The sequence below is a fragment of the Protopterus annectens genome, chromosome 3.part1, assembly GCF_019279795.1.
Source record: "Protopterus annectens isolate FY-2018-M chromosome 3.part1, PAN1.0, whole genome shotgun sequence".
NCBI lineage: Eukaryota > Metazoa > Chordata > Ceratodontiformes > Protopteridae > Protopterus > Protopterus annectens.
The window spans coordinates 70,690,649-70,714,690 of NC_056732.1; the positions used below are offsets into that span (position 1 = coordinate 70,690,649).

At 44.1% G+C, this 24,042-nt stretch overlaps 1 protein-coding gene across 1 annotated transcript in view; it reads left to right on the plus strand.

The window, feature by feature from the left end:
• Positions 1-24,042, plus strand: part of ATAD2 (ATPase family AAA domain containing 2) — a 1,885,102-nt gene that overhangs the window by 1,561,621 nt on the left and 299,439 nt on the right. Inside the window, exon 20 of the mRNA XM_044066177.1 lies at positions 6,980-7,387. Within this exon, the coding sequence (XP_043922112.1) occupies positions 6,980-7,387 (408 nt within the window). The remainder of the gene's footprint in view (positions 1-6,979; positions 7,388-24,042) is intronic.

Sequence of the window (24,042 nt, forward strand, 5' to 3'; positions counted from 1 at the left end):
GTGTGGACCGCCTTACCCTCGTCCACAGCTCTGGAGACTGATTCGAAGAAGTCAGTCAGATTCAGGAGACAAGATCAGCCCTTCACAAACCCAAACTGGGTGGGGTCCAGTGTTTGAAGGTTGCCAATGTCTTTGTTTATAAGTTCCATGATAATGCGTTCCATGCCCTTGCAGATCAGGCTTGTCAGACTGATGGGATGGTAGTTTCCGTGATCCAAGGCAGATCCTCCCTGGTGGAGCGGGATAACTGTAGCTGTGCGCCACTCACTGGGTACAAAGCCTGAGGTGAGGCTATGATTAAACAGGACACTTAGGTGGGGTGCCAGTTCATTTTGTAGTTCATGTAGTACACAGCCTGGGATGTCATCTGGTCTCATGGATGCTGTATTCTTAGCTTTGGAGAATGCTGTTTCTACCTGTGTGGCTGTGATTATCGGAATTTGGCAATGTTTTGGTATTGAGATGGGCCCTTTAGGGGGTGAGAGGGGGGTGAAGTTGGCACTAAATCAATCTGCCAGGATATTGGCAATATCCTTGGGATCAGTATATTTAATGCCATTCTGTTGTAGCTCAGAGCAGATCTGAGCATTGCCATTTAGGTTCTTAACATAACTATAGAATGCCTTGTGGTTGTCTTTGGAACCTTTGGCAATTTTATTTTCATAACTAGCTTTTGAGGATTTTATGAGGGATCTCAGTTTCTTACTGAGGCTGGTGAGGGAGTTTTTTTGCATCCTGGGATTTTCCTCTTTTCTACAACAGTTTCTTCCTTCTGTTGTATAGTTTGTTTATAGCAGGGGACCACCAGATTGGCTTCCTTTTTTGGAGAAGATCATCTTGGTTCTATTTGGGATGGCACGATTCATGCACGAGTGGATGTGCTCGTACAGTGCCTTAGTGTAGGATTCTGCAGTCGAACTTCCAGATCCCGTCTGCGTGGGTGTTGTGAAGTTTGTCACTTCTGACTTCAGTAGCATGAAGTTGGCTTTGGAGAAGTTTTTTAAGGAGGTTTCCTTACTGGGGGGTGGGATGTGGATCTCAAGGGTGATTTGCTTATGGTCAGACCTGACCAATGAGGGGGTGACCACTGGTGTGGAGCATCTGTCTCCCATGTTGGTAATGACCAGGTCTAGGATATTGGAGCCCCTGGTGGGACAATGGATTCCTTGATCCAGGGCATTGGAATTTATAAATTCCAAGAACCGTTGGGAAAAGGAGTTGGTACCTGAGTAGTTTTCCCAATTAATGGCAGGGTAGTTGAAATCACCCAATATTAGAGTGTTTGGTTGTATCTTAATATTTCCCAGTATGTTTAGGAAGGTGTAGTGAGAATCTTGGGGTATGGTGGGGGATCTGTAGCAAGCTACAATTTGGATTGCAGTCTTACCTAGTGTTAATTGCACCTGGAAAATTTCATATGCATCGTGTTGGGCAACTAGCCTGGAGGTGTGAATATCCTTGGTGAATATGGACACTCCTCCACCTTTAGTGTTTCGGTCTTGGTTTTGTGGCTGAAAAGTGTGGTAAGAATTGTAGCCTGGTATTGCAGGGGTGCTCTCTGGAGCCTTGAACCAGGTCGCAGTCACTGCACAGATATCGATGTTCTCCATTTTTAGGAGTGCCTCAAGAGTGTGCATTTTGAGGTTTAGACTTCTGGCATTGAGTAGCATTACCTTCAGATTTTGCATGCTTGTATCTGTTACGGTGTTGGTTTTATCCTTTGAACCTTGCTTAAAAAAGGCACTATAGGGGGTGGCAAGAGCTTTAGCCAGTAACCTGAATCCCAGGGGTGACAGGTGCAGACCATCTCTGGCAAAGCATCGTGGTTTGTCAATCATGTCTTCCCAGGCAGACAAATACTGGATCCCCTTTGTATGACACCAGAAGCTTAGCCAATTGTTGAAGTCAATCATGTTGTCCTTATACTGTGGTATCATTCTGGGCAAAGGCAGGATGCTACTCAGGGCTAGGGTCATACCTGCCTGGGTCACATGATCCAAGAGCTCTTCCACGTCTCTTTTCATATAGTCCAGGGAGGTACGTCTCAAGTCATTCACTCCAGCATGAACAATGACAGAGTCGTATTTGTACTTGTGGAGTGACTTGAGTGCATGCGTTATGTGGCAGATCCTGGCATCCGACAGGCAGCTGACTGTAATCTTCTCCTTGTTCAGCCTAGTGAGTGAGACATCAGTGTGCCTGACTATAGGAGTCACCTATGACTAAAGTGTTGGGTACATTGTCTTGCCTTAGGTGCTGTTGTTGGGTGGCACACTGGTGTTGTGAACTATGTGTCACTTTGGTTGTGACTGGTGTTTGCTTGCGTTTCGGCTTCGGAGGTCCTTGTTGCTTGGGCAGGTTAATGTTAAGGGCCACCGCATATGTGGGTTTAGTGTTGCTATGTGTGGGTGTTGATGGTGTGGGTTTTGAAGGGCTATGAGTTGCTAGAGGTGTAATGCAAGTGTTAGCCTTCTCCTCTTGACTGTTTGGCACAATCTTGACCGGAGAGAGCTTTGCTTCCAGTTTGGCTATGTAAGTGCATCTCTCGCAGGTTGTAGTGTTGGGTGGTAGGAGGAGAGGATTGTCTGTGTACATAAAGCATTTGCTGCATTGCCCCAGTATGCCCAGATTCACCAGGTGGACAGGAGAAATCACCGGAAGCTGGCTCTTGGACATGCCTGTTTAGGTGCTTTTTTGTAAAGTTTAAGAGCTGTTTTCCCTTACCTTTTCAAGGTACTTTGCAGTTGTAGGCTGTTTAGTGCGTATGATTTATTTCTCCTTATTGACAAGGAGAGCTGAGTGCTTGTATCAGTTTCAGGCTTCCTAGTGCTTTCCAGCAGGTTCTAGAGCAAGTGCTAGTCACAGGGGTTCAGATTTTAGTGCTACTACTGTGAAACCAGCTAGTTTTAAGGGAAAATTTGAAAAGCAGACTTTCTGGCACCTGGAATAGTTTAACTGTAGCCTCGTAGTGCTGCACGATGTGAAAAATGTGCAAACACACACGTTTTTAAACCAGAAAGTTAAAAGGGATAGAAATCAGCCCAAAAAAGGCTAATAAAATTACAATTTCAGAGCTGGAAACCACTCCTCTAGCGTTAGATAGGCAGTACAATGCTCACCAGTCCCACTGGTAGGCAGTAGGACTTCCCTCTACCACAGCAAGGTCTGGATAGCTCTGAGCACAGAAAATAAAGTCCTGAGACAAGCAAAGCCTGGGATATGGACTGGCTAGAAAAGGTGGGAAACGAGCAAACAAAATAGTATATATTTTTTTTTTGTTGAAACAGGCTAAACAATGCAATAATACAGTAAATAAACATAGAAAAGGCTAACACACCCGAGTGTGTAGTCCTAAACAGTAAATGCAATTAAAACTCTTCAAAATTAGATAATTTCTGGTCTTTCCATCAACCAGTCTATTGACCTACCAGTTTTCTTTTCCCACCATTCAAATTGAGGGGAATGCCTTCTGCATACCCTCTATGTTCATAGGCAACTTCGTTTCTAATTGGACAGAACTAAATCTTTCTGGAAAATGGATCAATTGTTTGTAGCTTTTGCAGGACTCAGAATGGTTAAGCCTGTTTTCAAAATGACCTTATTTTCTTGCCTTTGAAACGCCATTACTTTCATCTACTATCAAAATAAAGTGTTCTTGCCATCCATAATAAAGGTTCACTCTATTAGATCGATAGCTGCCTTAAGTGGCCTTTCATTCCAGAGCCTGCATGGATGATATCTGCGCAGCAGCCACTTGGGCAAGACCTCTCATACCTTTATCACTCATTACAAATTGGATTTGGCCTCCAGGGGAAGAGCATCTTTTGGTTCTATGGTGTTCAGGAATGTCCTTCCTTAGGGCCACCCAGGACTCCAGTAGCTGGGGACTCGGTCCTATCAGTAAGGAATGAATGAAGATTTACAACATCAGATAAAGAAGTTATGTCTTACCATAACTTTCCATTTGTGTTGTAGATCTTCATTCATTCATTACTTCGTGCCCTTCTTCCCCCTGCCTGGACTCCTGGTGGACTTAAGGATCTCCTTATTAGTTAGGGTATCTGCTCAGACAGAGCCTCCTACTATCACTATTAATCTTTATATACTATACGGGCGGGCAAACTCGATCTGAAGAGACTGAGAGGGGCATTGTGGGTAGGACTTAGCTGAGAGTTTTTGGCTGGCGCGAGCTTGGTACCAGCCTCGTCAGTTCCGAGGACGGAACCGAAGTCTTATCAGTAATGAATGAATGAAGATTTACAGCACAGATGGAACGTTATGGTAAGACATAACTTCTTTTTATAGTTAATTTTATTTAATTGGAATTTATTACATTCAGACTTTATTACAAGGCAAATTTTCAAGCATTTATTTTTAGGAAACTGCAACTTACTTTTAAATCCATGACATACACATATCACTTTGTAGGCATATAATGTATCCTTCTAGGGGAACAGTCATTTATGACAGCAAGTTCAAGTCCTACTCCTCCCTAAGAAGACTGGAGAAAAACTTGAAGCTGACAAGTTAGAATTTGCATGTAACTCAGTTATTCATCCTTAAGGGCAGTAGCATCAGGAATCAGGAGATGTGCATGATTAAAAATTGAGACTTGTACAAAACAGGATGTGCTCATTTTTACTCCCCTTTGGGAAGTCAGCTTATTCTAGTTGGTTTGTTCTAGTAAAGAAAAACAAGACTAAGACTAGTTAAACTGTTCCATGAAGCTACTTTAACTAATAGCAGACATTTTCTTTATGTTAAAAGAAGTAGTAAACTGGACAGTGGCTTTTTAAAAGTGAGCAAACCATCTTCCTTCAGAGAAAATTCTGGCAATGAAATTTTCAGTAACTTAAGGCTGGGTTTTTTCATTACTTTCCCTTAGAGGAGGCTATATGTGATGATATTTGGGGCCACAATGATAAGGTTTATGTTCTCTAGAAGACCACCACCCAGGAGGAGTATTGGACTTGGGCCTCATATGACCAGTGATGTTACTTGTAACAGTACATGCTCATCATATTGTTCACTGTTGCAGTAGCCTCCGCATTTGGTATTTCTGCAGCAGAAGACCCGACATCCATTCTGGTTTCGAGAGCTTGGGCATCCTTCCTTTTGCAGGCAGGGTGAGTATTCTCCCACTTGGACATCAGCACATCTGTGGTGTAAGAGGGACTGGTGTCCACACCATCTTTGCTACTTTATTCATGCAGTTTATCAACATATTAGTGCATGTCTCTGTATGTCATCAGTCTTATCATTTCAGCTTGATTTCCAGTATATGTGCTGTGCTACAGTAAAGAAAATCTTGCATAACTTTCCCCACACACTTATAATTGTAATGTTTTTACAGGTGTTAAAATGTTAGTGGTGTCAAAGAAAAATATTTGGATTACTTGTGGAAAATTCCATAGAAGGATTTTTATATTCACTGTGTATTTTGTGTTTTTATACCTTCTGCTCCCAAGAACAGTGGGGGTGGGGGGGGGGGGGATTCTACCCTTCTTGGATGTGCATAGATAGAGATTTTACCTGGACAGGACAAAAGGTAGAGGTTAGCACTCTTAGTTTTAGAAGTTGCTATCTAGTCTTTTGTGCACAATTCTAAGCATTCCAACCTGTGCATTGCCAGAGTAGGAGTTACCATGACTATTCTGTAATGGTTGCTTCAGCCAACACTTCCTTACTGCTATTCATCCACTTGTCTTTTTGCATTGCGAATCTTCTCAAATGTGAAGACTACTGCAACAATGAGCCATACAATGAATACAGCACAGCTATGTTAGGAATTCACTATAATTGTAGAGGTTCAAGTATGTTTACTCTTTGTTCCTCCCTTCACTCCTCTTTTTACTATCCTGTGGGCATCAAAGGGCTGCTTCACTGCCTGCTACCACAAGTCATCCCCCTTCCTAGAATATGGCAAAGCAGCTTTTGGGGGAGTATTATTAGCCTGCCCGAAGTAGTGGCTATGTCTTCCCTTATTTTGAATAATTAATGCTACAAAATTAGCTACAGGTCTATGGAGGCTATAAGAGCAAGAAAGAAACGAGGATGGGGAGGGATAGATGTTCCTGTTATACCACAGATATGCTGACATACTGGTGGAAGGATAACCATCTCTCCTAGAAGGATAAGGGAGCTAAGCACTGGAAGTCAAGCCCAGATATTAGGCTTTCTGAGGTAGAAGTCTCATAACTTCAGCAGGGAATGTACACGAACATCTACAGTTATAAGTTCTTAACACATCTTTACTAGCTGGATGCAGGTCTGTGCTCAGTAACATACCCACTCAGCTTCCTTCCTCCCCTTACTGATTTGGTCTAGAGTCTGTTTTCTGATAGTCTTTTCTGACCGTCTCTGAGCAGCATTCCAGAGATCTGTGAAGGAAATGTCCTGATGCAGTGTTGTTGGTATAAAGGGAAGGGGCAGTAGTCTGGAAGAGCTTCTGTTGTCTGCACATAGCCTACCAGCCAAGGATTTGCTGTTACCAATGATGGACCTGCTTATCTGTGTCTATCATTATATGAAGTATGTATCACACACACACAAACTATATAGATATGGATGTGTACATATATATGTATATATTTTTTGTTACATATCTATATCTATATAGGTGTGTGTGTGTGTGTATATATATATATATATATATATATATATATATATATATATATATATATATATATGTGTGTGTGTGTGTGTGCACGCCCACATAAACGTGTGTGTGTGTATATATATATATATATATATATCTCAAATAACACGCTAAGTAGAATTGAAGAGATCTAACAACAATTCATGTAACATCAGACGTCCCTTTTGGAGATGAGCTGACAAGTGTTTCCTTTCTTGGAACTTTTTTTTTCCATTTTGTTGCAATAAAGTTAAGGGTTGCATACTTGAAGTAAAGATTGCATATACTTTATAAAGCTTTTCCATTGTTAATGTCTTAAGGTTATTTGTTTTATTAATTTAGCATCGTCAAGGAAACGACATAGAAGACGGAGTCAGTGGAGCTGTGGCACTATTGCAAAGAAAAAGAAGTATTCGCACAGTACAAAGGATGACAAAGTAGAAACTGAAGGCGATAGAGGTGAACATGATTCCAGCATGGAACTCACAGAGGGTGAAATCAATGAGGATTCTGTTATAGAAAATGAATCTGACAGTGCCTTGCAAGACAATTTTGTGCATAATTCCACTTCACCTAGATCTTACACAGATCAGTCAAAAACAAAAATACAGTCCACTGTTAAAGGTAATGCGGCAGAATCACTGACTGTACAAGAAAGCTCTAATGCAGATGCAAAAAAGAAGGAAACCAAAAGCTGCAATGAAGAAAACTCAGCACTGGATTGCAGTCCCCAAAATTATTTAAACAATGGTGAGTGCAGAATTATTGCATTAATATTATGGCTGATTGGCTGGGGTACCAAAGCTTTTACTTACCCTAGGTATCTAACACATGACTTCATCTCATTTGTGTTGGGGTGTAAAGATGGACATATGAGTGTCTATCCTTAGTCTATCTTGCTGCCAGCCGAAAAGCAGATTGTGCATCCATCAGACTGACCAGTTTGGTTGTTGGTACTATTGCTTCTGTTGTTTATCCAGGTAAGTGCCCTGTTGAACCTTACCTTTTACTTGCTCTGTTTTGTTGAAAGATGATGGATATCCGCTAGGGAGGAGTAAGTGCATGTGCAGTAGGCAGATTCCATACAAGGACTTTGCATACCAAGTGTCTCTCTTGCCTAGGCCCAGAACACAGTTGCATATCTTGCTCAATCTGTTAGTCATTCATTCCCAAAACTTTTCAGTCAAGGCTTTCCTCTCTCATCACCTGTCTGGAAACTCAGCGTATTACGTGCTTAACCCAGTCCAGGAATGGTGAATTGGGCATCCTTTGATGTCCCACTTCTGCCAGAGAAAAAGCTCTAGAGGCCTAGAATGGAGCCACACTCCCAACATTTTAGACTTCCATGTATCCACTGAGGTTCCAGAACCTGTGGTACACCAGACTCTTTCAGTTGCCCACTACCTAGACCCTGTCGGAGGCCGGTGTGTGGCTCTTGAGGCCTTACAGACTGTGCAGTGAAACCCTGACTCATCTGTGAGGGACCCCACGGCATCCTGCAAATCTTAGGGAAGAGTTTCCAGGCTCTTTAAAAGAAGTCCGACTGGATTCTGAACCTCTGCATCTCATGCAGGTGGGCTTCACACCTGAAAAGAAAAAAAAAACAAACGTAGGCATGTAGCCTCTCCTTCTGCAGCTAGGGAGAAGGAGTGGACAGATTTCTCACAGGGGTTGTTCAAAACTAATTTGTCTTTGAAACCTCTCTCCTTCAGGTCTCCACAGCTACAGGCTGCTCCTCAAAAACCTGCTTTTGCTTCCTCTTCCTCTGACGAAGAACAACACTACAGTTCTGACCATTCACTAGAGTATTCCCTACAGCTGCTTTCTTCAGGCCATGTCTCTTCTGATGCAGTGGACTCCTTGTTCCCTGATTCCCAATTGGAGAATCTTCCTTTGGATAGACTATCCAGAACAAGATGGAACACTTAGAATGGCAATCTACTTAAATCTTTGATCAAAAGAGACATTACAGTCTTTTGGAAATGGCTGCCCCTGCATCTGATACTCAGCTGTCAGCTCCTAAAAGACCAAGCAGGTTTTCAAGATGCCTGATGACCTAAATACTTGTGCAGCAATTCAGTTGCAGACCCGTCTGCAGTATTTCTCTTCAGATAAACGCTCTAAGCTTTTGCTTGTTGCTAATGCAGTACCTATGGTCAAAAGTAGTAGGGCTATGAATAGATGGGGAAAGAAGGGTTTATACTTCTGCTACCCTTGAGTTTAGGACAATTAACTACCAGACTCAAATGACGAAGTACTTGATCTCTGTCTTGCACTTCTTAAAGTTAAGGTGGATCCTCCTACAGCTGAGTCGAAGCAACAAATGCAGAACCTACTATCCTAGGCCACTGAAATAGCCAGATGCAGCATTAAGTGCAGTTACAATGCCGTGGATGATAGGATTTTAATACTGCTTCGGCAGCTGCCACTGGATCTGTTTGCAGATGTGCATGGCTTCACATTCTGCCTGTTTCTGAGGATTTCAAATCTAAACTTCTAGATTTTATGAAATACTGCAGTCAGATTACACTGTCCTCAGTTCCTAAATAACATAGGAACTACTCATCTAAATCCCCCCCCCCCCCCAGGAAGAGGTACTCTGCCAAACTCCATAGAGACCCTGCTGGGGAGAGCTCCTTTTGGAAGCAAAAATCTGTGACTGCCTCTGCAGTACCTCACCCATGCCTTCCATTACTCTTGTCTTCTAAAGACTGTCACTATCCCTAGCCAAATGGGAAGCTATTACAACCGACAAATGGGTCCTGTCCATTGTCAGGAATGGCTATGTCATGTGCTGGGAAAGTATTCTCCATCTGAAAGGAATCTCACAACCAAATGTCCCTTCTTGCCCCCATTTATTCAAGACTTGTTGAATTCAGAGCACCATCGTACAAGTCTCAAAGTACTTGATGGGAGAAAGATTGTACTGCTGGATTTTTCTAATGCTGAGGAAAGAGCCATTGGAGACCCATCTTAGACCTGTCTGTCGTAAGTACTTTTGGGGTTCCATCTTTCAAAATGCTTACTATTCACACTTTTCTGCCTTTTATCCTCTCCCAAACATTTTGTGCCACTGAATCTGAAGGACGCTATTTACACATACCCATTAATCTACTTACACATACCCATTTGTCCATTTTGCAGGAGATTCACTAGGTTTTCCTCTGGTTCCTTGCGTTTCAGTTTACTGCTGTGCCTTTTGATATTTTCACAGATCCAAGAGAATACAAAGTGTCTAGCTCCAGTAGTGGCTTACTTCTTCACTCAGGGAATCCAGAATTTCTCCTACCCGGACAACCTGCTGATCCAGTCTTGCTTACCAGAAATTCTCCTTCAGCTTCTGTGCTTCACCCTCCAGCTCCTAACAGGTCTGGGTTTCAGTATAAAGTACAAAACGTACCATATGGTCCCTACAGAGGACCTGTTTTTCCTTAGGCTGCAGACTGGACACACAGAAAATGCATGCCTTCTGACGAGGAGAAAGTTCAACCTCTCCTCCACAACCCATTGCTGAGCAAGTGAGATGCTAAGAACTTTGGGGTTCATGGCAGCCATCATCCCTGTGCTCCTGCTGGCCAGTCTTCACATGACAAAATCCAGTGGTACATGAAATCTGGGTGGTACAAGCACTGTCACCCCCCCCCCCCCCATGGCACCCTTGGTTCCCTCCTGCCTTGTCTCATGACAGAGCTGCTTTGGTGGGAGAGAGAGGTCATCCTCAATCCAGGTCTGCTGCCATTCACACCACATCCTTTTCAACAGGTTTAGAGAGAGACCTTGGATGAGGCATGGACAGGATCACAGAGTGTGCAAGAAAAATGGCAACCTGAGTTTCTGAAGGAACATATCAACTTAAAAGAAATGAGAGCTCTTCTACTAGCTCTTCAGACCTTGGCCTGCCTTCAAAAACCTGGTTCACTCCTTGTGTACATGGACAACACCACAGTCATGTGATACAAAGACAAGAAGGCATGAAGTCTTAACCAGCTGTGCAGATTAGCACAGGAGGCAGGAACTTGGCCACCCAGATGGACATGCTTACGGCCACATAATTCCTTTTCAGGACAATGTGCTAACAGAACAGACTTCTTAAACTGCTCTCTGGAGGACTCCCTAAATGGGCATTGAACAGACAGGTTTTCTAGACAATTGCCCTTCGGTGGGGCACTCCACAGACCTTTTTTTGTCACCAGCCATTAGCTACCCCATTTCTGCACCAAGACACCCTTATCCCACAGCCTAGAGTACAGATGCGTTTTATTCCAGTGGACAGGGAAGTTCCTCTATGCTTTTCCTTCTCTGCCTCCTCTTCCAAAAATCCTAAAGGCACAAAAGGAAGCACCCAAACTACTTTTACTGGCACCCTTTTGTCTGAGGCAGCATTGTTTTCCCCTGCTTTTTTTATCTGACAAAGGGAAATTATTGTTAAAAAAAAACCTCTTCAACCTGACCTGATAATTCAGCAAAAAGGTTTGCTGCTTCACTCAAATCTTTCATCTCTCAACTTGACCCTGTGGATGATAGGATTTTAATACCTCAGACACCTGATCTCTGAGAAAGTTGTTCAAGTCCTACAAGAAGCTAGGAGACTCGCTACTAAAAAATCTTATCACAGATTCTCCTGTTGGTCCCACAAACACTCAGGAGCCACTCTTGATCACAAGTTCTTTCTCTACTACATTATTTCTGAGAACTTCTATTTTGTTTATTTTTCTCCCACTCTTAACACCCCGGTGCTGCTGTGTTTTTAAACTCTGCTGTGTCTCTAATTTACCTGTCTCTTATGTTTGACAGCATATTTCTTTTTCTGCCTTCTTTCATTGGCTATTGTTAGTAAGCACAAAATTAGCATTTTGTGAAATCACTCCCCTTCAGCTTATTAAATTTATTGGCCATCCCATTGTGTTCTGTAGAGCCAGAATACTAAGTGCCCATCCCCTTCCAACCTAGCTTGCTGTTTTTAAATTAGTGGCTTTCCCTTCAGATTGCTAAAACTTGAGTGACCCCCCCCCCCCAATATCTGTTTGCTTTAGTGCACACTGCATTTCTTGGGATATCAACCCAATGTTCTTCGTGTTTCACTGTTGCAGTCATTACATTTGGGTTATCTGCTTGCAGATAGCCCTCCGCAGCCTGATTATCAAAGTCTTGGGTCCTGCATAGGTTGCGGTCTCAACTTCCATGACGTCAGGTATTCAGGGGTATAAAGCATGCAGCTGACGCCATTACATCAGTCTTTCTTGCCGTGCGATGCGCGAAGCAGAAGCAGTGCCGGTCGGCCGACTCCTGAAATTTTCATTTTCGAGTTTCAGAACTGAAGTCTTCAAAAAAGCTAAGTACCCCATTGGGGATCCTTTTTCTTGCTCTAAACTGATGTCAGTAAAAGTTAACAATTGTATTTCTTGTGGAAGGCAAATACCTCATAAAGATTTTCATTCGTACTGCATTCCTTGCTTAGGCCCAGACCACGACGTCCCTCACTGTCTGTTTTGTGCCTTATTCAATCCTCAAACTATTCGTCTGTTCATATTCGCATCAAACTATTTTGGTACTCTGTTCAATTATCCAGAAATGGCTTCGGTAAGCCATCCAACTTCCAAAAAAATGTAAAGATAAAGACAGAGACAGACCGCATAGGTCCAAAGCTACTGACGATGCTTCCGTTAAGCTAGTTACCAGTTCGCCAGAACTCCGGTGCTTTCGCAGCCCCTGATACCCGCTACTTCAGATTCGCAGGCCTCTACCGAGACCCATTCAGAGTCCAGTATGCAGCAAGCTGCTTCTTCGACTGTGGAACCTGTGGATGTTTCTACCTTGGATGGTGCAGGCACCGGCTTCTGAGGGTGTATTCAGGCCTACTGACTTGCATATCAAACCGACGCCATCTTCTTCTTTAAGGCCTAAAACCTGATCCACGGCTAAAAAAACGACACCCAGACCGCATGGTCAGGCCCATATGCCTAAAAAACAAATAAGAATGGCTGAAGACCTTATTACTCTAATCAGGGGAAGCCAGCCTTCTCCCACTAAGAGACCTAAAACTGATTTTCTTTCTGATTCTTCTGATCAGGCTTCTGAAATTTCTGTTTCTTCTGACGACCAGGACTTCCCTTATCTACCTATGAGGATTCTGATGCAGGGGACTCCATTCCCTCTGCTTCCCCTCCCCTTCTTTTGGTGAAACTTTGCACACTCTTAGGGAGCATTTCCGCTGGGAAAGCCAGAATTATTCTGACTCCAAAGAGAGGCTTGGGGAATTATTGCTCCTACCTCAACACAGGCCTTTAGCTATCCCTCTCCTGGACATTGTAGATGATGATGACTTGGAATCTAGCCTGGCCCCAAAGACTTTACCTCCGGCTCCCAGGAAACCTGACAGGTATTGCAGAGTTACCCAACTCTCACAAGTTCCTCTTTAAGACTCCATCTGCGGACCCAGAGACCATTTCATAGGGACCCAAAGGCATTAAGGCTACTACTGCCAAAATCCCTACCCCCTCTGATGGAGATTCCAGGGCCCTGGACAGATGGGGTAAGAAGGTATACACTTCTGCTACTTTGGCCATTAGGGCCTTAAACTGCCAGTTTCATATGTTAAAGTATCATCAGCATATTATTGAATTACTTAAACAGAAAATGATGTTGATTCCTGACTGTGCTGAAAGTAAAGAATTACAGGATTTAATGCATTCTGCTGAACAAGTTGGTAAACATACTTTGCAATGTGGTTTTGACTCCTTAGAGGCATTTGCAGGGCTGCTGTCACTGGGTCTGTACTTAGAAGGCATGCTTGGCTTAAGGAGCAAACTTTGCCAGATCATGTTAAAGCTAAATTACTGCATGCTCCCTTAAACCAAGACCGCCTGTTTGGCAACAAAGCAGAAGAAGTACTTTAAAAGATGGAGGAAAAAGCTAAATCAATGCAAACTGTTAAAGATTTCCTGCAAGTACATCCTCCCAGGTTTAGTAGGCATTGGCCTTCTAAGAATTGGTCCTTTCCTGTCTCTTCCAGGCCTTCTCAGTCCAAACCCAGGACCAGCAGACCACCCAGACTCAAGTCTCAAGGTACTTACAGGCCTAAGCAGTGGGGGGCTGCCACTTCCAAAGCTGGAAGTAGTAAGACACCCCCCCCGATGGTAAACTGTCACAATGACTTAACCTTAAAACTTCCAAGCCCTGCTCAACTGACTGCTCTTTTAGGGGGAAAGATCGCCTTGCATGCAAACAAACTGGGAGCTTATCACCCAAGACAAATGGGTTTTGAATATAGTTTCCCAAAGATACAGATTCCACTTCCAAACCTTACCAACCCCAAACGGTTGGCCAGACCTACCCCCAAATCAGTGGGCAGAGGCTCAACAGCAGGTTCTCTCGCTTCTAAGTATCACGGCTATTCAACCTGTCCCAGAAGAGGAATGGGAACAATGTTTTTACTTGAGACATTTCCTGGTACCCAGAAAAAAGAACTCCTGGCATCCTATCCTGGACCTATCTATCCTAAACACCTTTTTGGTAATCCCAAAATTCAAAATGCTAACTCTTCATCAGTTGCTTCCCATGCTAGGCAAAAATCCCTGGTTAGCAACATTGGATTTAAAGGAAGCTTACCTGCACATCCCAATAAGGGAATCTTGTAGAAAAATACCTAGGCTTTAGAGCAGGTTACATGCATCAGTTATCTGCACTGCCCTTTGGCTTATCTACTGCGCCCAAGGTATTCACAAAGTGCCTAGCTCCAATCATTGCATTCTGCAGGCAAAGAAATATTCAAATATACCCATACCTGGACGATTGTCTAATTCAGGCAGAAAGCCAAGACATACTATTAAATCATCTGGCATTTGTAAAGAAATTGCTAACCTCACTGGGGTACACCATTAATGAAAAGAAATCGAACCTAGTACACTGCCAACAAATTGTATTCCTGGGAGCAAGCTTGAATACAACTTCCCAGATGGGCCTACCTCACGCCAGAGAAACAAGTTTATTTGACAGTCTACTTCAAACTACTGGCCACAAAGACCCAGCTATCTGCAAGAAAAATACTGCAAGCCCTGGGGTTCATGGCCTCTTGCATTCTACTAATTCCATATGCATATGAGGAAAGTACAATGGTATCTAAAAAGCCTATGGTGTCAACATTCTCAGGACCTGGAATCAATGATTCCTATCACTCCTTGTATAAAGACAGAGTTCCTTTGGTGGGCAGAGGCCTACCACCAAAACAAGGGACTACCATTCACTCTACCCCCTGCCGCCCAAACCTTAACAAAAGATGCTTCAGACTATGCATTGGGGGGCTCACTTGGCAGGGTAGTGCATCCAGGGCAAATGGAACCAGAGTCAAATGCACCTGCATATCAATCAAAAAGAAATGTTAGCTGTACAGAATTCTCTGACAGCCTTCAAGGACCACATTCTTCCAGGACAATTATTGGTAAAGATGGGCAACACCACTGTTATGCGGTACATAAGCAGGCTCTGTGGAACACAGCCTTGAGCTACCAAGTGCACCTACAAGCTCAGTTCCTGCCAGGCAAGCTAAATACACTGGCAGACGACCTAAGCAGAAATCTCATGGACCCACACAAGTGGAAACTGGAACCAAAGATATTCAACATTTTGAGAAATAAATGGGGGAGCCCAGAGATAGAACTGTTTGCCTCCCCTCAGAACTACCAGTTGGACAAATTCTGCACAAGGTCTCCCCACAGACAAGCTTGGAAAGTGGATGCCCTGTCCTTCACCTGGGAAAGCCTCTCAGTTTATGCCTTTCCCCCTCTACCTCTCTCCTCGAAAGTTCTACTAAAGATCAAACAGGACAAACCAAGGACAATACTCATTGCACCAGACTGGCCACGCCAACACTGGTTACCCCCTCTTGCGCAGTATATCACTGCTGGAACCATGGCACCTGCCTCAGACTCCTTCCCTGCTGTCCCAGCAGGAGGGCCAGATTTTGCACCCCTAGCTTCAAACCTTGAACCTGACAGCCTGGCTAATTACCCGAGTTCTCCTGTACCATCCCTCAGCAAGCAAGTGCTGGATGTCATCCTGGAGGCAAGGAGGCCTAGTACTAGAAAATCCTATGCTGAAAAGTGGAAAAGATTCTATTCCTGGAGCCAGACTCCGGGATATTCTTCCATACTTAACAGAGATGCTTCACAAGGGCCTTTCCTTCTCTTCTATTAAAATTCATGCCTCAGCCATGTCCACACACTATGATACTGAGCCACCCCTCTTCTCTCAACCCCTGCTGAAACAGTTCCTCAGAGCGGCCAAAAATTTAAGACCACCCAGGAGAGCCCCTATTCCAGCCTGCAACCTTAACTTTGTATTGGAAAAGCTCACTCTACCTCCTTTTGAGCCAGCTGCAACTGCAGAGTTGAAATTCCTTTCTTGGAAAACAGCCTTCCTTTTAGCCATCACTTCAGCAAGAAGGGTGTCAGAATTACAGACCCTCATGGCAGTGGAGTCCATCATCTTTCATGTGGACAGGGTATCCCTCAGGACCATTCCTTCCTTTATGCCCAAGGTGGTATCCATTGTGGCCCTTAATCAGTCCATTCATTTGCCTACCTTCTTTTCTAATCCACAGAACAAAGGAGAACGAATATTGCACTCTTTGGACGTGCACAGACCGCTTAGATTTTATTTGGACAGGACTAAGCCTCGCAGGAACTCTGAACAGCTGCTAGTTGCCTTTGCTGCAGGGGCAGAGGGGAAGGCCATTTCAAAGCAAGCCAGTTTTAAGTGGATAGGCCATTGCGTTCAATTCTGCTATAAGCACGGTGGAAAACCTACCCCACAGGGGATAAGATCCCATTCAACCAGGGCTGCATCTACTTCAGAGGTGTTCCTACCAGGGACATACTAGAAGCTGCTGCCTGGAGTTCTGTATATACCTTCACCAAGCATTACCATTTGCCAATTTTTTCTAAATCCAGAGCTGGTTTTGCCACTGCAGTCTTGCAGGGCCTAATAGCCGGTCCTAATGCTCTCTTAATTGCCTCCTCCTTTCCTTAGCTTTGGGAATCCACCCAAATGTAATGACTACAACAGTGAAACACGAAGAACATAGTACAGTTGTGTACATTTGCCATAAATGTAGATCTTCTTCTTTCAGCTTCTGCCGTCTGGGGTCGCCACAGCAGATCAACTGTTTCCATTTGTTCCTACCCTCTGCATCTTGCTCTGTCACACCCAACCACCTGCATGTCCTCTCTCACCACATCCATAAACCTTATCTTAGGCCTTCCTCTTTTCCTGTTACCTGACAGCTTCATCCTTAGCATCTTTTTACCAATATACTCTGCATCTGTCCTCAGCACATGTCCAAACCAACGTAATCTTGCCTCTCTGGCTTTGTCTCCAAACCTTCCAACCTGGGTTGACCCTCTAATATACTTATTCCTAATCCTGTCCATCCTCGTCACACCCAGTGCAAATCTTAATATCTTCAACTCTGCCACGTCAAGCTCTGACTCCTGCCGTTTTGTTAATGCCACTGTCTCCAACCCATGTAACATAGCTGGTCTCACTACCCTCTTGTAGACCTTTCCTTTCACTCTTACTGGTACTCGACTGTCACAAATCACTTCTGACGCTCTTCTCCACCCACTGCATCCTGCCTGTACTCTCTTCACCTCTCTTCCGCACTCAACATTACTCTGAACTGTTGATCCCAAGTATTTAAACTCATCCACCTTCGCCACCTCTACTCCCTGCATCCTCACCATTCCTCTATCCTCCCTCTCATTCACACACATATTCTGTCTTAGTCCTGCTGACCTTCTCTCTAGAGCATATCTCCACCTCTCCAGGGTCTCCTCCACCTTTTCAATACTCTCACTACAGATCACAATGTCATTTGCAAACATCATAGTCCACGGGGACTCCTGTCTGATCTCGTCTGTCAACCTGTCCATCACAGTCATAAATAAGAAAGGGCTCAGAGCTGAACCTTGATGTAATCCCACCTCCACCTTAAACGCATCCGTCACTCCCACAGCATACCTCACCGCTGTCACACTACCCTCGTACATATCCTGTACCACTTGTTTACATACTTCTCCATAAATGTAGATGTTTGTGTGTATTCACTGTTGCAGTCCTGGATGTTCATCGTGTTACACTGCTGCAGTCATCACACTTGGGTTATCCTGCCGTCAGGTGGTCCCGCAGTCGGCCAGAGTTCCAAAGTCTTGGTCCGGTGTCGGTTGCTGTCGCTTCTTCCCTGACGTCAGTGCGCCAGGGGTATATAATATGCATCCGACGCCATTTTCTTCAGTCTTTCTTGCCGCACGGTGCCTGAAGCAGAAGCAGTTCGCAAGTGCCAGTCGGCCGACTCCTGAGATTTTCAAAGTCGAATTTCAGATCCGAAGTCTTCAATAAAGCTAAGTACCCCGTTGGGGAAACCTTTTTCTTGCCTCAGACCGATGTCAGAAAAAAGTTAATAATTGTATTTCTTGTGGGAAGCAAATACCTCATAAGGATTTCCACTCTTACTGTATTCCATGCCTAGGCCCTGATCACGACGTCACTAGCTGTTGGTTCTGTGCTAGATTTAACAAACGCACTATAAAAAGACGTTTTGATTTTGCTTTTCACTAATTTGGCCGAAGGTTCAATTATACTATGCCATCGGATCAGCTGACGACCTCAATACCGAAAAAATGCAAAGACAAGGATAAAGACAGGCATCTAGGGTCCAAACCCGACGACAAAACCTCTTCTAGGCCAGTCGCTGGTTCTCAGTGAGGCGCTTTCGCAGCCCCTGACACCCGCTACCTCAGAGCCACAGACCGCTTCTGACTCCCACGTGGAGACATCTAGGCCTCTGGAAACTCAAGGTATTGGGCCTACAGAAACTAATCCCTCAGATGGGTCCGGAGCCGCTGAGCAGGCATCGGCTTCTGAGGGTGTTTTCTGACCTTCACAACTTACCATTAAAACAACAGCTAAGACAAAGGTACCATTAAAGACAAAGAAACAAGTACAGCATTCTCCTGGACAGTCCTCCATGCCTAAGAAACAGATGCTCAAAATGGCCGAAGACCTCATTGCTCTAATCAGTGGTTCCCATCCCCCTCCTGAGAAAAGGCCTAGGCAGGATACAGACTATGACTCCTCTGATCAGGTTTCCATTTCCTCTGATTCCTCTTCAGACCAGGGATACTCTCTACCCCCCCCATGAGGACTCTGATGCTGAAGAATCTATCCCTTCAGCCTCTCCTCCTGAGGATTATTCTTTTGGGGAAACTTTACATACCATGAGGGAGCATTTCCATTGGGAAAGTCAGGATTACTCAGAATCCAAGAAAAGGCTCAGGAATTTCCTCTTATTGCCTCAGCACAGGCCCCTGGCTATTCCGCCTGTGCTAGAGATTGTGGATGATGTGTTCTCTGAATCCAGCTCATCTCCTGACTCTTTGCCCCCTGCTCCAGCCAAGCCAGATAGATATTACAGAGTCCCTGACTCGCACAAGTTTCTTTACAAAAACCCTTCTGCTGATCCAGAGACTATTTCCCAGGGTCCAAAAGGGATTAAGGCTTCCATTGCAAAAAATCCAGTACCCTCTGACAGAGATTCCAGTGCTTTGGATAGATGGGGTTAGAAAAACTTTAGCAGTAAGAGGTTTAAATTGCCAGTCTCACATGCTTAAGTACCAACAATATTTAATGGCTCAGTTAAAACAGAAAATGCTTGCAAGCTCAGAAGCTCCTGATTGTAAAGAAATGCAGGATTTATTGTATGCAATTGAACAGGTGGGAAAACATACTCTGCAATGTGGTTTTGATTCTTTAGAGGCCTCTTGTAGAGCCACAGTTACAGGTTCTGTTATTCGAAGACATGCTTGGTTAAAAGAACAGAGTTTACCTGATCATGTTAAGCCAAAATTATTGGATGCTCCTTTACAGCATGATACCTTGTTTGGTGTTAAGGCAGAAGAGGTGTTAAAGAAAATGGAGGATAAAACTAAATCTATGCAAACAGTCAAGGATTTCTTACAGGTGCAGCCACCTCGGTTTTGTAGAAATTGACCAACAAAGAATTGGTCCTTTCCAGTGTCAGACAGGCCACAGAGAGGCAGATACAGACGCCCAAGAGGCAGATCTCAACCAGGCAATGACAGCGGGGCACCTCAACCCCAAAAGGAGGTGAGGACAAGTCTCAACCTTACAGGAAACAGTCACAATGACTTTCCTCTTCGTATGCCAAGCACATCCCTTTTAGAAGCCCTCTTAGGGGGAAAACTAGCACTTTTTTCTCAAAACTGGCAAACAATCACCCAAGACAAATGGGTTCTGAATATTGTGTCTCAAGGTTACAGATTCCACTTTCTTACTTTACCAAAGCTAAAAGTAATGCCAGACCTGCCACAAAATCAATGGGCAGAGGCACAAAAACAAATTTCAGCCCTCATGGACATGAGAGCTATTAAAAAAGTACCACAACAGGAACAAGGACAAGGATTTTACTCAAGACTCTTCCTGGTCCCCAGAAAGGACAAAGCCTGGAGGCCCATACTAGACCTTTCAATTCTGAATACTTACCTGGATATTCTGAAATTCAAAATGTTGACATTACAGCAGCTTCTACCCATGCTGGGCAAGAAGGCTTGGCTTTACTCTGGACCTCAAAGAGGCATACCTGCATGTCCCTATCAGACAAAATTGCAGAAGATACCTCAGATTCAAAGCTGGTACAATGCACTACCATTTCTCTGCACTGCCCTTTGGCTTATCTACTGCCCAGGGTCTTCACAAAGTGCCTGGCACCAGTAATTGCATTTTGCAGACAAAAAGGAATTCAGATATATCCATACCTGGATGACTGCCTCATTCAAGCAGAGACAAAGGACATTCTTCTACAGCATCTGGCGTTTGTGAAAAAGTTGCTAATTTCTCTAGGGTACACAGTAAATGAAAAGAAGTCAAAACTAGTGCCCTCACAACAGATTACATTCCTGGGTGCCAGATTAAATACAACGGCCCAGATGGCTTACCTCACGCCAGACAGACAAGTTCAACTAACTCAATATTTTCAATTACTGGCAAAGTCCCATCTCCCTGCAAGAAAAATTCTGCAGGCCCTGGGATTCATGGCATCCTGCATACTACTAATACCATATGCCAGACTGCATATGAGGAAATTACAATGGCACCTAAAAAGTGTTTGGACTTAACACTCTCACAGTTTAGAAACAGTAATACCAATTATTCCCTGCCTACAACAGGAGTTTCGATGGTGGGCACAGGCATGTCACCTGCACAAGGGTCAGCCTTTCACCCAACCCACAGCCAGGCAAACTCTAACAGATGCTTCGGATTATGTCTGGGGAGCACACACGGCAGGAAAATGCATTCAGGGCAAGTGGACCACAGACCAGATGCATCTTCACATCAATCAAAAAGAGATGTTGGCTGTTCAAAATGCCCTAACAGCTTTCAAGGACCACTATTACTAAAGACAGACAACACCACAGTAATGTGGTACATAAACAAGCAAGGGGGCACTCATTCTTATCCCCTATGCAGGCAAGCCATGACCTTGTGGAACACAGCTCTAATGTACCAAGTTCACCTGCAAGCACAATTCCTGCCAGGAAAGAAAAATACTCTGGCAGACGACCTAAGCAGAAATATCATGGACCCTCACGAATGGAAATTGAATCCACAAATCTTCAGCATGATAACGCAAAAATGGGGATGCCCAGACATGGATCTTTTTGCCTCCCCACTGAATTGCCAACTACAAAAATTCTGCACAAGGACTTATCACAAACAAGCATGGAAAGTGGATGCTCTTCTGTTCAGCTGGAAAAACCTAAAGGTTTATGCCTTCCCACCACTGCCTCTCCTTTCAAAGGTACTCCTAAAAGCCAGACAGGAAAAACCACATATGGTCCTGATTGCTCCAGACTGGCCACGCCAGCACTGGTACCCTATCTTAAGGAACTTGGCTCAGGGCCCACCATGGATTTTGCCCCAAATTCCACACCTTCTGACTCAACAAAACAATCAGATCCTGCACAGTCAGCTCAAAACCCTAAGCCTGGCTGCATGGCAGATACTTAAGTCAAACAGACAACACCTCTCTCTAAAGCTGTTATGGATGTCATTTTGGAGGCCTAGCACCAGGAAAGCTTACTCAGAAAAATGGAAGAGATTCTGTGCCTGGAACCAGGCTCAAAGCCTTGACCCTCTTGTTCCAAACATTCCTCAGATTTTACAATACTTAACTGAGATGCTGGACAGAGGCCTATCCTTTTCATCGATTAAGATCCACGCCTGTGCCATTTCAGCGCATTACAACACGGATCCTCCTTTATTCTCTCATCCCTTGCTAAAGCAGTACCTCAGAGGGGCTAAAAACATAAGACCGCCCCGGAGAGCACCAACACCAACTTGGGACCTCAATTTAATTTTGGAAAAACTGACCCTACCACCTTTTGAGCCAGCCAATACAGCCGATCTAAAATTTTTATCATGGAAAACAGCTCTGCTCCTGGCAGTAACTTCAGCACGAAGAGTCTCAGAGCTACAGGCATTAATGGCAGTGGAACCTTTTATAATTAGTCATCAGGACAGGGTATCTTTAAGGACAAAACCATACCTTTATGCCAAAGGTGGTATCTAGTGTGGCTCTTAACCAAACCATCCATTTGCCAACTTTCTATCCAAACCCCCAGAATAAAGGGGAGAAACTTCTGCATTCTTTGGACATACACAGGCAGCTACGCTTCTACTTGGACAAAACAAAAGCTTTCCGGAAAACTGAACAACTGTTTGTAGAATATGCTGCAGGATCACAGGGCAAGGCTATCTCAAAGCAGACTATATCCAAATGGATAGGACACTGTATTCGGTACTGCTACACATAGCATGGAAAATCAGTCCCTAATTACATTAGGCCACATTCCACCAGGGCAACAGCCACTTCAGTGCACACCTTTACCAAGCATTACCCCCTGCCTCTTTACTCTAAATCCAGAGCAGGATTTGCCACTGCAGTTCTGCAGGGCTTCATAGCCAATCCTAATTCTTTATAGACCAGCCACCCAACCTTAGCTTTGGAATTATACCCAAGTGTGATGACTGCAGCAGTGTAACACGATGAACATAGTACAGTTTTGTACCTGCCATAAATATAGATGTTCGAGTGTTCACACTGCTGCAGTCCAGGTTACCCTCCCTCCATCCCTTCTGAACTAGATGGACTTATCTATACTTTTCTATCCTATACAACCTTTGGGGTGTATTTGTTGGAAGGTATTGTTTTTATTTTATATGTATATTTTTGATTAGCAATATGTATTGCCTACCCACTTGGGGGCACCTGACATCTGGGGCAAGAAGAACTGAAGAAAATGATGTTGGATGCATATTATATACCCCTGGCGCACTGACGTCAGGGAAGAAGCAACAGCAACCGACGCCGGACCAAGACTTTGGAACTCTGGCCGACTGCGGGACCGCCTGATGGCAGGATAACCCAAGTGTGATGACTGCAGCAGTGTGAACACTCGAACATCTACATTTATGGTAGGTACAAAACTGTACTTTACCCTCCCTCCACCCCCCTGACTTCTGTTGGCTATACCTCACTTCTTGTTTACTGTATTTAAGCTTTCTGGTGTATTTGCTTTTTGTTAGAAGTGTAACCTTGTATATAATTGCTTTCCATTATGGGGGCACCTGACATCTGGGGCAAGAAAAACTGATGTAATGGCGTCGGCTGCATGCTTTATACGCCTGACTACCTGACGTCATGGAAGATGAGACAGCAACTGACGCAGGACCCAAGACTTGATAATCAGGCTGGCTGAGGGATACCTGCAAGCAGATAACCCAAATGTAATGACTGCAACAGTGCATACACTCGAACATCTACATTTATGGTAAGTGTACACAACTGTACTTTTTTTCATCTTACCTTTAAAATCTGCAACATCTAGTTCAAGACCACCAGTTATTGGAGATCCTACATTCTGCCTGTCAGCAGTCATGTTCAGATTGCTGCTTCTGTCCTTGTGAGAGAACAAGCATAGGGACATTATTTCCAGGAGACTACTGATCACCAGGAAACCTGATAACTGCTTCATAGGTGCTAACTTGGAATTTGTGCTTATATTTTGCTGTGAGCGAAGTAGCAGAGGGCATTGATTCATGATGGTCTCTGATTGGGTAGTGAGTCACTTTATGGTACCATCCCGATTGGTCTGGTTGCTATTCAAGACATCTACCAGGAAAAGACTGCAACAAGCCTACAGACCCCTGAATCATCTGGGACAAGACTGTTGTTCACCAAAGAGCCTGTGGCCTGCTTCTCATCTTGGAATTAGTGCTACTGTTTTGCTTCTGGTGAGAGTAGAAGCAAAGTGGTATTCTATCCCAGCAGT